At 38.2% G+C, this 16,902-nt stretch overlaps 1 protein-coding gene across 1 annotated transcript; it reads right to left on the reverse strand.

Annotated features, from left to right (window-relative positions):
• Window positions 1–9,053: 9,053 nt before the first annotated feature.
• LOC149839920 (uncharacterized) lies at window positions 9,054–16,663 on the reverse strand. The gene is made up of 4 exons (XM_090004951.1): window positions 15,251–16,663; window positions 11,003–11,385; window positions 10,200–10,260; window positions 9,054–9,971 (listed from the first exon to the last, which is right to left on the reverse strand). Exons 1-4 carry the CDS (start codon window positions 16,661–16,663, stop codon window positions 9,324–9,326), a joined length of 2,505 nt encoding a protein of 834 aa, XP_089861077.1. The 3' UTR covers window positions 9,054–9,323.
• Window positions 16,664–16,902: the final 239 nt, after the last annotated feature.

Here is a 16,902-nt window from a genome sequence, read left to right on the forward strand (position 1 = left end):
CCTAAAGAAAATGGTAACTCATCAATATATAATATTAATTTTATAAGTATAGTTGCAAATTTGTGTACTAAATCTTTTGTCATTTAACTTCGCAGGAAGCAGAAAAAGGAGGCAGTGTACCATATAAGGATGTGTTTGTAGAAACACATAAACGGAAGACCACGGGAGTCTTCGTATCAGAGAAGGCGAGAACGACAACGGTATGTATTAATTCTATTAATAATCATTGCAATATATATGCAAGTCATCATAATGTTATCATTAATTATTAATGAATACTTTAAACATTATTTTGTAGGAGGCATATGAGCAACAAATGGTAGAGCGATATGGTGAAGACGCTACTCAGCATCCATCATTTGATCCTACAGCATGGGTGACTGCAGCAGGTGAACCCAAAAAAGGTCGCGTGTTCGGGTTTGGGAGTAATATGAACACTTCACCAGTTATTGGTTCTTCCAGTTACGGCTCACCAACTTCTTGCGCCGACATAAGCTCCAAGCAGCCGACTATTCTTTCCGGTGATGATGTACGCGAGATCATTAATGAATCACTGAATAACTACTTCCAATACACCGTCGCCCCCTTTCTCCGAAATGAGATCAAGGCCGTTGTTCAGGATAGGGGATCTTCGATTCCAGGTCCCTCTCAGGTATAATCACATATATAGTTTTTTTGACTATCTTAAAGCACATCTGAGCATGGTAGAATCACATATAGAGTTTTTCTAGATGCCTTAGAACACATATGAACATGCTATAATCACATATTCAATTTTTTTACTGCCTTAGCACACATATGAGCATGATAGAATCACATATATATATATATTTAACTTTTTGTCTGTCTTAGAGCACATATGAGCATGATAGAATCACATATAAAGTTTTTTTGATTGCATTAGAACACATAAGCATGCTATAATCACATATTCAGTTTTTTTACTGCCTAAGAACACATATGAGCATATTATAATCACATATTCTGTTTTTTGACTGCCTTAGCACACATATGAACATGCTATAATAACATATAGAGTTTTTTAACTGCCTTAGAACACATATGAACATGTTATATATCATTTATGATAGAATCACATATAAAATTTTTGGCTTTGCCTGCCTTAGAGCACATATGAGCATGCTATATTCACATATTCAATTTTTTTACTGCCTTAGCACACATACGAGCATGATCGAATCACATATATAGTTTTTTGCTTGCCTTAAAGCACATCTGAGCATGGTAGAATCACATATAGAGTTTTTTTATATGCCTTAGAACACATATGAACATGCTATAATCACATATTCAATTTTTTGACTGCCTTAGCACACATATGAGCATGATAGAATCACATATAGAGTTTTTTTATTGCCTTAGATCACACATGAGCACATGATAGAATCACATATAGTGTGTAATTTATTTCATTATATTTTGTTTATCAATACTGACTGTTCTTTTCTTGTGTAGGCTGCTAGCGATAATCAGGGTAGTGGAGCTGAAGGGACAGATAAAGACAATGAACAAGAAGACGCACAAAATCTTGGCGATGATTAGAGGACTGTGTTGAAGAAGTTCTATTTTTTTTATTTTTCCTAATTGTAATTGTTGAATTGTAAATAATTAAACTTTTTAGTTTTAAGGTGGAACGATTAATTATTATAGATACTTGTTATATGAATTTTTTTGTGTGGTTTGTTTTTTATTTACAGGAAATATAAATTGTACAGGAAATATAAATTGTACAGTTCTCCGTAATTAATTTTTAAATAAATTTTTTTTGATTTTTTTTCGTTTTTGCGACGGATTAGCGACGGATGATTCCGTCGCTATTCATATTAATCTAGCGACGGCTTAGCGACGGAATTAAATCCGTCGCCACGCCGTGGTCGCCGTTTAGTACCGGCGGATTGGCGACGGAATATAGCGCTCGTTATTCCGTCGCAATTAGCGACGGACTTGGCGACGGAATAATTCCGTCGCCAGTTAGCGTCGAAATATTCGCGACGTAAGCATACTGTCGCCGCGTTGTCGCTAATCCGTCGCTAACATGGTTAGCGACGGATTAGCGACGGATTAGCGACGAAAGGTGGTCGTCGCTAATCTACTGCTCTGTTGTAGTGAAATATATGATTTTTCATGTTAGCATGCATAATAAGGATTGAGACTTATTCATATACACTAGATTTTTCATGACATCATGGGGTTTTTTTGCTGGCATTTCACCATCATGATTTAAGTTATGTCTATCTCATATAGATATATAGAATTTTCAATCATTCTTTTGTCATAACTCGTAGTGCAAATACTGCATCAAACTTATGTATTTTAATAAAGCAAACAAGCATATACTCTTCTCTAGAGTACCATAATGGTGAATTTTCAGCATACTTTTGCTCATACATTACATATTGACAACATTGTCTTATCTTATATAAGCTCATATATGTAAATTGGTCAACTCTAGTTTCTTATAACTCTTCCATGACCTCCAAACATCTTGAGCCAACATTGTATATAGTTTGTACTAAGTCATATCTTGACTTACAAATCGCAGATACATGTACATTAATGTGAAACATTCATCATTTACATAGTTCCATGATAAATACACATCATTTTACTAGTAAATTAAACTCTCACTATCCATATGCACCATTAAAAAAAATTTAATTAACATTATGTGCATTTTCAAACATGTATTTTTATTTATCACATATTTGCAAAATATGTTCTAATTAGGAGTATCACTTCCTAATCATTTTGAATCGATAAATATCCATATCCAAATTATCATGAATTGGACTATTCAATTCATATTGCACATAATGTATTAGCATTATGATATTCAATTAACTTTTCATACAACAAACTATTTAAGGAGATTAATCCGTGTTGATTATTTATCATCATTATTCACTTCGAAAAGCAAAACTTAATTCTGCTCTCATTTTTTCCATGCATATCATTTTATCAATGCAAAGCATCACATGTCAAACATATGTATTATTTCTTAGGACAAAATATAAGTCCTTTAATCAATTTGATATGAATTATATTCAAACTCGATAAGAGATTTTTTTTTAAATCATATCACAATGATTATGTCAAAAGCTATAAAGTTATTTTTAAGAGTCTTGATAGATCAACAAGTTCATTGGATTCAATTCATATCCAAATCTGACTTGAGATATTCTCATTAAGCCAAACGACTATATATCATTCAGAATTTGACTATCATTTAAATTTATATGATTATCATCTAAGTTGAATGGATATAACACCATATCCAGACATATGACATATACACTTGATTATGCATTCGATTATGGGTCATGCAAAAAATTGAGAATAATCCAAACCAATGTTATTATCATACTCATTCCAATGGATTCACATGGGTCATGAAATTCACTTAATATATTATCAACAAGTTAAAATTTGAACCGCATGCAAAGTTAGAAAGCTCAAGCAAAACCATGAGTTATATAGGATTAGTTCAAATCCATTATATTCATGGATTCAAAAATATCCAACACCCAACTATTAAGACACATCACATGAGTTTTGTAACAAATCATAGATTATTCATAAAGCACAATCCTCAAGATATTTTTGAATCTTATTATTCTATTATGGATTTTACATATCCACATCAACTTGAGATATTATTATAGGACATTCAAAATAGGTTTGATACAAGCATAGAGTTAAGCAACTCTATATGGATCTGAACTGATTATATATCAAGTTTATTCATATACTTAAAACATGAGTCACTATGATTCGACTATAATCCAAATCATAATTTGCACATGTTTAGAATTAAAACTTATTCAGTTTTAGCTTATCCATGTCCATCATAAAAATTTGGACTAAGCTGAATTAATGTATTAATAAGATCTAAGTATAAAATATCAATAAAGCATATTCAACAAAACATGTAGTGTTAACAAAACTTAAATCAAACCTGGATCTCATATTGTCAAGATGGATCAATATCCAACATGATACTCTTTTGATCCAATATAAGATTTGGACCTAGGTTATCCAAAGCTCATAGAAAAATAAAACATTATATAATTTCATTATGCTTATCCGGATTCATTTTCAATTTAGATCCAAAAATATATAGATTGAGTTTGAGCCAAACTTTCAGTTTTCAATTCATAAGGACAAACATATTATATTTAACTTGTTCTGTCAAGATTAATTATCATTGACTTGAGCCAGCCAGTATAATCATCATTAATTATCATTGATTTGAATCGACCAATATGTATAGTTAAAAGGGGTTGACCTATACTTTGATATCTAATCCTTAGAGACTGCATTATATCTGATTCAACTTGACCAAAACTGGTTCAGCTAAATCAAACTATTTCAACTGGGTCTATTCAAATCCAATATGATTGAATTAATTTTTACAAAAAATGAATTTATTTTTATTAGAAACTAGTCATCAATCCTCCCAGCTTCACAGGACCTGATTTAAATGGATCTAAGGAAATATATCAGGTCTCATTAGGCTACCTTCCTCTTCTTTGAAAAAAATGAAGTTCAAAACCCTAACTTCCACCCACCGCTGTACACCCTGTTTTCGGCAGGTTCTAGTCTGGTGGTCGGTGATCTCTCTAAGAGGCTTCGGATGACAATCCTTGGCCTCATACGCGAGCTATTCAAGCTGCCCCCTTTCTCCGGTGATGGTGGTTGCTGGGTTTCAGACGAGAGACGAGAGTATCACAACGTCTCATGGCTACTTAATTATAGTTGTTAACGCCAGAATATCTAATACGCTAAAAAACTAGTGGACTCCCTCTCCTTGTTATTGTTCTTTTGTTCTCTCCTCTTTCAGAAACAACAGGGTGTTAAACCCTAGCCACCGTCGGACGGTAGCTTCCATTTTTGACAAGGTCAGAAATCTAGCGAACATGGCCGACGACCTCTCCTGAAGGCCTGAGCATCCATTCTCGGCCTTGACAGAGCTATTCCAATCCGCCTCTCTCTCTCTCTCTCTCTCTCTCTCTCTCTCTCTCTCTCTCTCTCTCTCTCTCTCTCTCTCAGTGATGGGGTTTGGATTTTTTGGTGAGTCGGGTGCAAATCAGACGTCCTGCTACTGCCTATGAGCAGTTGATCCCAGTGATATCCAAAAAAAAAAACCTTCCCACTTTTTCTTTTTCTTTTTTTTTTATAAATGAACACCACACCTTAATCAGTGGTGCCTGTGTGCCTGGGTTCTTTCCTTGGGAGGACTTTTATTCGCCAACGACACACGATGACCGGAGGCGACACCGAAAAAAATGATTTTTATTTTATTTTTGTTCATGTTTAATCACACTTCTCTTTCCTCTGTTTTCTGATTCTGTGCAAAGAAGTTGTTAAATCACTCCAACCACTTATGCATCCGGTGGCGAGCAACCAATGCGCTGACCACTGAAAAACCAGTTATGTGTTTGTACCCTAACACTTTCAGTTTTGCACGAACAGAAATTATTTTCATTATTTGTCGAAAAAAATAAATGTGGATTGACCTTTTTACGCTAATTCCATGTTTTATTTTTTCCAGGTATGGAGAGGCTGATTTTCAAGTATGCCCGTGCCAAGCACCATTTGAGCACCAACACTGATACCACTCTAAGAATTACAACACTTGCAGAAGAGGGAACCCCAGGTTCAACACGAGTAGTTACGCTCAGAATTATCACAAACAAAAATCCATGACTATGCACTTATATGCATTTTTCATTATAATTAGAACAAGCTTTCAGGGTCATTCTTATATTCCTGAAGGTGGGTTGAATATCCAATGGAGAAGTCCCTTCAACCGCAAAGGTCACAATCTATGACACTAAATTGTTAAAGCTTGAGAAACAATGCAACTGTTGGAGTAGCCTCTCAACCGTTGTCTTATATAACCACATCCTTGCAATGATGCAACTGTTGGAGTGGCCTCTCAACCGTTGTCTTATATAAGCCACCTGAATTTTCAAAAGGGAAAAAGTATCTAGAAAAACTTAATTGACTAATGTGTCTAGTTCCGAGCAAGTTTTGAAATTGTGCAAAAATTTAGTGCCTTCTATGTCACTTGTCCGTATATTAAACCGTTGAAATATACCAGTTTTGTCATCTATACTTTGATCTTTGATGCAGTAATAAGTAATATTAGGATGCATAGCATCCCAGTACAAAGACAGGAATAAAATGGTCTTTGGCACATTATAAACAAGAGTATTTAAGAACTCTTGGACTTCCATTCTGTTGCTGTCTTAAGATCCTTTTGCCATAAAGCATCATGTTGATATTAATTTACTGAATGAAAGCTGCCAACCTTAGTTGAAAGGTACAATCTTGAGCTTTGACATGATTGCAGGTGATGTGCATCTCTAATAACTGCAGATGGCTCATATTAAACCAAATCTTTCCATGCATAAAGAGAGAATCTCACTCGAATCTTGGCTGGTTTTGTGCTAATACCTAGGGGTGTCAACGGCTTGGTTTACGTGGACCCGATCCGAAACAAATCCGGTATTGTGATAAATAAGAAGATCCGATTAAGACCCGTGACCTGGACCTGAAGGTCCGATTAATATATGGACCCCGGTATAGTTTGTGAAAATTTATACCAGACTCGGACCTGAACGAGTTCCTATTAAGACCTGCAATCTTTTAATAGAAAAATGATAAAAAAATATGGTTTTACCGGGTATGGTTCAGGTTTGGTTTATGTTGTTCTTATCAGGTCCGGGCATGATTTTTCTTATAGTAGACCTGATAGACTCGGTCCGGACCCGATACCATACCTGAAAATCTGGTTCTAGTCTGATTCCACCTGGTCCTAACCAAACCCATGCCTTTACGCTGGTATATATTGATGACAGTTCATGCATTAGTGGTAGAAACGTCTCCATCAATGACCGACTAAAGTTTATGTAAATTTAGTCTACATTGATTACAAGTAGTAGAAAAATACCTTATCACAATGATGGCTATAGTTCATCAGCTAGATGATCAAAATGAGAGCGGATCAGGTCAGAACCGCCCTGGATTTCATTCATCTTAAAAATGAATGACACCGATCAAATTGTAAATATGGTTCACTTTTTTTGTGAGCCGTTCATTTTAAACCATCTAGATGTCGTCCATTTGAAACAGGAACAATATCAAAAAAACAAGTGGGGCCCATCCAAGTGACGGAAATCTCATTCGTAAAGGTTTGGACACCGTTCATCTTGAGCTGTCCTGATCCCCCATCGATAAAAATTGGTTGATTTCGTGATATATTTATTTCACAAAATACAATAACTTCTCAAAACTTGGAAACAAGGGAATAGTTTTTTTTTTTAAATTTAAGTTAATCAATAATATATTTTTAATATTTGAATAAGTAAAATATACAGTAATGAAAATTTTTGAATCGGCCAAATTGAATCATGAGTAACTTTTTTTTTTTGAAAGGTAAGCTGGGGTTAGGTAGACCCCCACCAATTATTATTCAACTTACCATTGGGATTTTGAACCTGCAACCTTCCACCACACAGCTCCAAGACACAGAACTACTGAGCTGAAAATCACAGGTTCAAGCGTGTTGAACATTAGGATGAAACTTTGAAAGGGGTATTATTTTGATCTAAAAATAAGTACTTTTTGAGATGTCAAATTTTGCTATAGTGACCCATTGATTACATGTCACAATCACATAATTAAAAACAGATTTTCTACTAAAGTACTTTGTTGAACACATCTGTAACTTCTGATCTACAAAAAAAATTAAGAAAAAGGTGTTTTGTACTGAATAATTCCGTGCCTTCAAAGGCACCAAATACCAACCCTTCAATACTCTTTTAGATTCAACACAACGTGACGCACTCAACTTTATCAAAAAACAAACTCACTCAAGTCAAAAGGCCGAATTTCACCTATCTCCAAATATCTTTTTCTTTTTCCCAACCTGAAAGAACATAATCTCATAATAAAAAGGCAAATTTAATACCTTTTATAAACGGCTTGGTGGGTAGATGGTTAAAGGGTTTTCTTTTTATCCATTTTGTACTTTTACTGACAGGCCCAGATACAGGTGGATTCGATTAACGTGACAATAATTCAGAACACTGTAGCAGGGAACAATCAGGTCAGCACCCTCGATGCCTACGCCCCTAAATGCAGCGACCGTCGAATCCCACTGCTCCTTGAGAAGCGAGTAATTCAGTGAAGAGGCCCACACTCACTCACAAGTCACACCACGTTTGGACCACGACATAGAGATTGAGTTGCAGCAGCGGAAGGTCTAGTCTCAACACTATTTTACTGGTCATGGTGTCATTAATAACTCCCATAAAGTCACAATCTTTCCCCCCCCCTCTCCAACTCTCTCTCTCTCTCTCTCTCTCTCTCTCTCCCTCTCTCTCTCTGCCATGTCCCCAGACAAAGCTCGAAATGATGAGATATACCCAGGTACACAATCCCCTCTTTTCGATATCAAGGATACTCGATCACAAGAACAATGACTAATTTATTTCTGATTCAACCCATGCTCAGAGAGAGAGAGAGAGAGAGAGAGAGAGAGAGCATTTTATAATGATAAAACTTAATAAACAAAAAACATGTCTGCCAGCTTCTCATGATAAGCATGTTTAATTAAGCTGAGAGACAACCATGTGAAGAATACTTAAACAGGCGTAGTCCCCATGTGAACTCTCTCTCTCTCTCTCTCTCTCACAAGGAGATGGTTGTCTATGTAAGAAGCTTTTGATGCACCCTTCTAACAAAAAATATGTTCGTTATTCTGCCACTTGATATGTAGATCGCAAGAAAGTTTTGGAACTTTATGCTACAAATCCTAACGAACTTTCTATTTTCAGAGAAAACCCTAATGAAACTTCCAGTGTTAACATTTGGAGAGTGAGATACCCAAGTGTAAACTTCTTCTCTTGACTGAAGTACCATATCGTATACCAACTTACAACAAAAAAACCTAAATACCATTGTCACTGAAAAGGTAAAACAGAAAGGAAACGGAAAGGCGAAGGCTATACAAACCGAAAATTTAAAATATAATCGCCCTTAAATTTTGATCGCTAAATAGTATACAGGAACCGTTATTTTTAATTTTTTCCAATACATTGACTTAGCACCACGAAGAGAGAGAGATTAACGCTCACCTCATCGCAGCTTTGCTCACCCCACAAATCCCTCTCGCTCTTTTTCACCCAAACCTCCCCGGAAGTAAAGCAGAGAAGCATGGCTGCAAATTTTATTGTAGCCATCCTTATCTTAACACCAAATGGTTTACCATCATTGACTCCAACTATCAGCATCGATCAACCCACAAAATCATGCAACAATTGCCCATTGATATTCTTTCTAATCTGCACGCTTTGCCCTTCAAATCCACCCAGCCGGTACGAGTTGCTACCATTCTCATTGTTATTATCACTCTTGGTGTTACTGCTGCTGTTGAGGTTGTTACTATGATTATCTTCGATAGCGAAACTATGCATGGTTTCATGGTGGGATGCCGGCAGGCAGACACCGTTGTGATGTAGTCCCAGAGTTAAGGACACCCCCCCAACACCGCTCCTGACATGGGTCACATTGGAGAAGACCTCGTTCGACTGGTAGGGTGCACCACCAATAATGCCGTTGCCGCTGCAGTCGTTGCTGGGAAGCATCGGTGAGGCTTCACCTCGTGATCGCTTCATCGGCTGGTTAAGGTTCTGGAGGTTCACCGAGATGTTTCCTTCGTTGTAGGTGAAGTTTTCAGGCTGCTTCGTGTTGGGGTGCACGTCCAGTCTAAGCTGGCCCTTATGGTTCCTAGCATTGCATTCGTCCGCAGCGGGAAGGACAGACTCTGGCTTCCTGAAAGAATTGAGGTCCATCAACGAAGAATCGTGCGTTTCGAGCGTGTGGATTTCCTCCACCAAGGGCTTCCACAGTCGCACTCTGGCGTTGATGAACCAGTTTGAAACCTGCCACGACCATCATCATCGCCAGGCTTATTATGTTAGGCATTCCACTAACAAAATACACGAAGTATCCCATAGAACAAGTTATTCATTAATCATTGTTATAATCATTATTATGAGACGAGCATATACCAATACATTACAGTACAGTAGGATCATATAATATTAATGCCATTTTACATGCAATAACAAGACACGATAAGAGTAAAGAGGTGGTGCAAGATAACGTACCTGGTTTCTTGTGAGTCCCGTTTGTTTGGCCAGCATTTGCTTATCCGTATCCGTAGGATACCTACAATCATAGAATTCAAAATAATTGCAAAAGATACACTGATTGGTGCATGGTTTCTTTTTATAGGCAAGCTGGGGTTAGGCAGACCCCCACCAGTTATACAATGTACCATTGGGTTTTGTGGGTTTTGAAGTTGCAACGTCTCAACACAAGGTGAAATGCACGAGTCCCCGTTGGTGATTCGTGCATGTTTTATTTGAGAGAGAGAGAGAGAGCCAGTTTCCAAAAGAAATGATTCTGAATAAAATCACGACCATTATTGATCTACAGTTGTAGAGTTAGCCTGTACTCTATGAGAAAATAAAGTGGAAGAGCAACATTATTTTCCTCAAAAATAGTGGTATCCTCCATCTGTTGCGCAATCTTATCATCAAAAAGTAGTAGTTGTCATCCTTTCAATTATTCGCTGTATATATATATATATATATATATATATATATATATATATATATATATATATATATATATGAAAATAAAAAGGTGTGAAGCTAGGGATATGCCTCAGGGCTATGAGGCGCCTAAGCTGGCAAGGGCTAAAAAGAGAATGCAACAAACGCAGAAAGAGGGCAGCATGATTCCCCATCACTAGAAGAATGACACCTCCCAACAAGGGGGTACGTTCACGTGAGGGTGACCAAGTTTGGCTGCCCTACCCATGAGCTTGGCTACGTTTCACGTGATACCAAACGTACCCTAAGCCTAGACCATACACATAACAACTATTTCACGCACAGATGCTTACGGATGCAGAAAGTGTTCGAATAACCAAGCGCGAAGCACTGCCACAGCCCGTTCCGGAAGGCCCCTCTGCGGTCGCCAAACATGCTGAGGCTGCGGCTCGACGACGCTTGAACCCTCGCCGCTCCCACGCTGGTGCCCCTCCATCCTCAGCCCCTCCATCTCGTCCCTACAAGCCGTGCCTCGCGAGAAGCAATCCTCGCCAAGAACCTTGCATGTGAACTTGAGCTGGTCGTTGATGGCGTTCTTGAGGTACCGGAAGTGCTTGGACATGGCCTTGAGAGCCATGGAGGTGTAGGGGGCAGCATTGCTCAGGCCAGCTACGGATTCAAAGGAGGTGACAACCATCTGCAGCTGTCGGTAGTAGTGCCTGTACCTCCTGTAAACCTGTGTTCAGGGACCAAGTTCAGGTCAAACCACACATTTACTGTGGCCCAGCTTATAGGTTGAAGGCAAAGCACCAACAATAACAATGTAAATGGTAAACTACAAAAATGTACCACAAATCATGTGCCACGGACACCACCATTACTGCCTCGGAATATATTCTCAAATTACTGAAATACCCGTAATTTATGGAAGGCTCATTACTCTAGAAAGAAAGTAGTTGCATCTCCAAATACCCATTTGAAATGGGGAAAAGCACTCAGTTCCCTAACATCCATTAACATGTTTTCACTTAGCAAGAAAATGAGTTGGCTAAACCAACTCATAGAATGCTCAATTGCATTCATAAACAAGGAGATGGATTACAAACTTGAGAAGGAAACAAACACAAGAGACAAGCATACAACTGCAGTATGCCAGCCAAAAAGACGTTCAAATAATATTCAAAAAGCAATGTGAACAGAACAAGTGAGCATTATAGAGAGAGATGGAGGATACCAAACATCGAACCCTAGACCTACCCGTTGAGAGACAATACTTGTCATAACACAAGAACAAGTGAGAATTATAAAGATAATGAGTCGTGAATTCGCCTAGAAATACATAGGTTAGGTCACACAACATAATATGATAAATAGCAAATTACTTGAGAGGAATTTTCTAGGGTGCTGAATTGTAATCTGATCACTCCACACACGGAAATAGGACAAGCAAAAATATGTTCCACCATTATATGCATTTTTTATATTACGAATGTTGGGGTCTGTCTGATCAATAACCATATAAATGAACAAGTTTCCTCAACATTATATGCATTTTTCATATTACGAATGTTGGGGTCTGTCAGATCAATAACCATATAAATGAAGTTACCTCACCACATCTAGGCCGTCGACGTCTAAGAATCATACATGCACATGTGTTCACCAAGTAAAACCAAGAGAGTCAAATACCAAAGCTGAAATTATTCACTGAGGTGCTTGGAGTGGACCCTCGCGAGGAATACACCCAGCTCTACAATAAAGGCAAAAACAGCCAGACTTGATCAGAAAAAGTACCACCCACATAAGAATGACTATGACTTTGATACAAACCATCTGTCTTATTGCAAACAACTTGAGTTTGAGCTTTTTAGCCATTATTTACATCTTGATGTTGCATAATTTCAACATTTTCTTATAGTCGTGAATTTCAAGTTTTAGATGTTATATTTTGATGCATATCCTTCACCGATCCCCTATCAGAATTAGTCCCTCCTAGAAAGCAAGCCTTCGCAAGACCAAAGCTACTACAACATACAAATTTCATACAAGAAAGCCTGCTTATACTTCATAACACAAAAAAGGTACGACTCTGGCACTTCTGCACAATCTGTCGATGTACCAAAACCCATGCCTTAAATTTGGTTTCTTTGTTTCCTTATGCGGGAGACATCTAGGTTTTAGAATTCTGAAGATTTCTACACCCGACCAAACTTCAACATCACAACTTCCATATTACTACAGAAAAAGTAATTTGATTTGAAAGAGTATGTACAGTCCGTTGATCTACACCTTTGAAAGAAGACCAACAAAGCACATTGCAACAAATGTAGTCGATCAGATAAAAAAAGATAAAGTTTAGCCAAATGTAGAGGCAGGTCTTGGGCATGGAAAAACTTGAGAGTTAACTCCAAATTCAAACAGCATGTCTAAAAGAAATCAACCACAATAGAAATCTATAGCATTTTAGATGTATTGATATTTACATTTCCGTATACACTTAAGCAAGCAGTTTCTCAACAAGTTAAAACATGAAGAAAACAACCTTATAAAATACCATCCCCTATTACTCATGGATTTCCTCCATGTGAATGGACATGACAAGAATCTTGAACATAGAGTAAGGATCTAGATGCAAAGTCACAAACCAAACCCACTAAATATATCCTAAAGTTTATTCTACTAAATATGCAAAATTAAACCTCACAGGTTCGTCTTTTTATAAGAATAAAAAATGTATCAATAGGGAACAAAAAAACTACTCGATATGACATAAGGCAGTCACCAGATATATGAATATATTTCGATACATTATAAGCACCTTTAAATACAACACAAAATCTACATACCACGTCCATCCACATCATCATTAACAAATTCAACAACAGCAAGCATTCTTAACAATGGTCACCGGTTTTGGGCAGCGAACTGCAACACACAAAATTCTTTTGAACTAAATGAACCTACCCCAGCAAAAGAGGGTCCTCCGGCATTGCAACCAGCAAGCCATAAACACAGTGGCCATGTTCTCGACTATCTTGCGATTCTAGGACTCATAAGCAAACAAATACAATTTAAAGCTTATCTTTATATATGGAAACCCTTGACAACCACAATTTACAAGTTACATAGATCATGACCGGAAATGATTCTCCGGGTTGATAGAAGCCTAGACAATAACAACAAACTGAACAAGCAACAATATTGCCGCTCCCTTGTGAAATAAATGTAAGTGACAGTTTAAACAAGATTCAAGAGCAAACAACAACTGACTAGGGAAACTCAAAAAAAAAATCCACTAGAAAGCTACACCTCTTCCTATTTTTCACATATAATCAAGATGGAAATGAAGATGAATAATCTAAGAATATTTTTTTGAAAGAGACTAATCTAAGAATCACATCCAAGAAAAATAGAAGCCTTCCACTTGTGACATTTGAATAACCTAAATATATTCCCAATTCTGTACCCCACTAGAAAACAGCAGAGAACTGCTGTAAAAGAGCTAAGCAGGTATACGATACAAGCATAACGTCCCCATGGACTTGGTAATGCACAGTGAATGATTGGATAAAAGTTCAGACATGTCTCTCGAGTCGCTGACAAATTGAATCATTTCCGTGAACCATTAGATCCTGGTTCAAGCATTTCTGGAACACAGCACACAGTATTTACAGGAAAATCTTCTGTTGAGATATCAAGTATTTTGCTTCATAATCATAGCAGACTGTCATTAAAAACAATGCAAATACAAGAATTTTTCCACGACATACCACTGAAGTTACCTAAAGAGAAAAAGTTTCAAGAGTCTAGAATTCGTAGGCCGAGTTTGTAGAAACTGTTGGTGGGGGCACAATATTTGACTTTTTTCAAAATATGTTTGAAGATCTACCACAAAAATATTCGCATTTAAGATTTTTTTTGAAAGGGAATTTAAGACTTCGGGCCCATAGAAAATGCAACACAATGAAGCATCGATAAGACTTGCAGGAATACGGCCCTCAAGTTTGAAGACCATTATAAATCATGTAAAAATACAATAAAAACAGGACAAATATACAAATAAAAAGGATAAAACGGACAGCAAATGCAAAAGAAAACTGAATAATGTTTTTTTATTGGCAAGCTGGAGTTAGGTAGACCCCCTACGAGTGACAAGCAACAATCAAAGATTAGCATCATTGAGATCCGTAAACAAAGATAACTTTCAATTTTTTTTCATTATAATCTGGTAGGTCTGCCTAACCCAGCTTGCTAATAACAAAAAATAAATAAAGTCAAAACCAACATGGCTTGACTGACTCAAAAGCCCAAAAATAATTACATGAAGTTTTATATACCTAAATGCCCCACAAAGTTGATTAAAACTAATATAGGATGCCATAACATCACCATAAAAATCATCTAGCATGTGAAGTTCACAAGCAACATTTTTTCCAATCAAATCTGAAACAACATATCAAACAACCATGCAATCAATACAGAATGGAAATTCAAACGACTTTATAGCAACTACAATTCAACAAGAACCGAAAGAAACCAGAAATAAAACATATTAAAAGCAGAAAGAACTATTCAGACGAGACTAAAGAGAAACAACTTGCCTCATCAAGCATGGAGACAAGCCTAGTCTTCTTCCTCCGGGGGTCCGCAGATAAACAAATCGGTTTGTCAACACCCGGTTCCAACAGCGCGTTAGCAGAAGGATAGGCCGAGGAAGTCGAAGAGATGCAGGGAGGATTCACCACCCCAGCAGCAGGAGCGTCACAAGAAACACCAGAGCCCCCACAGCTCCCATCCATCTCAACCAGCCCCTTGGAGGCCTGAAACCTTCCGCCATCGCCATCGCCATCGCCATCGCTGCTGCCGCTGAGAGCCACCTTGACCTGGCCTACGTTGCAGAACTCATCCAGCAGCTGCTGAGCAGGCTTCAAGAACTTGGAGTTCTTCAGCACGCTTGCGTAACCGGTGAACGGTCCGAGCGGCACCGGGTTCTTCTGAACTCCGGAAACGGAAGGACCGGACAGCAAGTTTTCACCATCTTTCTGGAAGGAACAGTAGTCCCCAAAACTCCCCACAGAGTCTTGCTTGTGTTTCTCATGACGACTCATGCTGTAAACAGAAGCAGCGGTTGGAGCCAAATTCTGACTCCCAAATCTTGTTTCATACTGCTGCATGTGCAATTCAGGTGGATTATCGAAGGATAGAGATAAGGACAAGCCTTGGCCTGTTGAATCTGTCTTGAACCCTCCATGGTTGGCCTCACCACCAACAAAAGACCCTTCACCCCACTGCTGTGCTCTCAAATCTCCATGTCTATGGCTCCAGTCATTGAACCCAGACTGACCACTCTGCAAAGTTCCAAAACTAGGCACAAAAAGCCCTTGGCTTTGCTCCCTAATCCTGATTTCTTGGGGAATTTGAGACAGTAACTGAGATTGGTGAACTGGGTTCTGCTGTATCCCTGAAAATCCCGCACTTTCATTGCTAGGAATTTGAGACAGTGAGGACTGTGCATCTGGGTTGCATATGGGAAACCCACCTCCAACACCACCCAAAAACAAAGATCCCCCAACTGGGTTCGGTTGGGTACCTTGGTTCTGCATGTAATTGATGAGGTAGTCAGTGTTTGGCTGGGAATTTAGGTTCTTCCACCCACAGTCACTCTGGATAATGCTTTCCTTGAACTGTGCAGAAGCTTGGAAATTGATCATCTCGGAAGAGATCATACCATTGGGATCGTGGAGAGGCATTAAGCCTCCAATCCCGGGTAATCCGGAGTACCCACTTCTCGATATCCCACTGTTCCTCGATTCCTCAACTTCTTGAGATTGAAGCATAAAGTTGGGAATCCCAGCAGAGGGAGAGGAGGAGGAGGAGGGGGAGGCCGAGAGGTGCTGTGGTATCCTGAGCTTATCCCTTCTGATCTGCTGTGCAACATGGGGTTGCTGAGATAAACCGAGAGGATTTATCCTGTGGTGGAAAGGGTGATGCATGAGCTCAAAATTCTCAGACATGGGTGATCTTTTTTTGATGGGGGGGGTCAAACCTCACTCTAGGACCATCTTGTACTCCATCCCTGCACCATTCACTATAACAAAAAACACACCATTTCAATCAAAACGTAGATAACAATAATAATGATATTGTGGGCAAGAAAAACAAAGCTCCACTATTGCTTGAGTGATGTACAAGGCCCCACACAGCATTAGAGAGAGAGAGAGAGATCTAGCTCACAACCTCTGAGTCCATCTGG

This window comes from Nuphar pumila, chromosome 4 (genome assembly GCF_984573655.1).
Source record: "Nuphar pumila chromosome 4, dmNupPumi1.hap1.1, whole genome shotgun sequence".
Taxonomy (NCBI): Eukaryota; Viridiplantae; Streptophyta; class Magnoliopsida; order Nymphaeales; family Nymphaeaceae; genus Nuphar; species Nuphar pumila.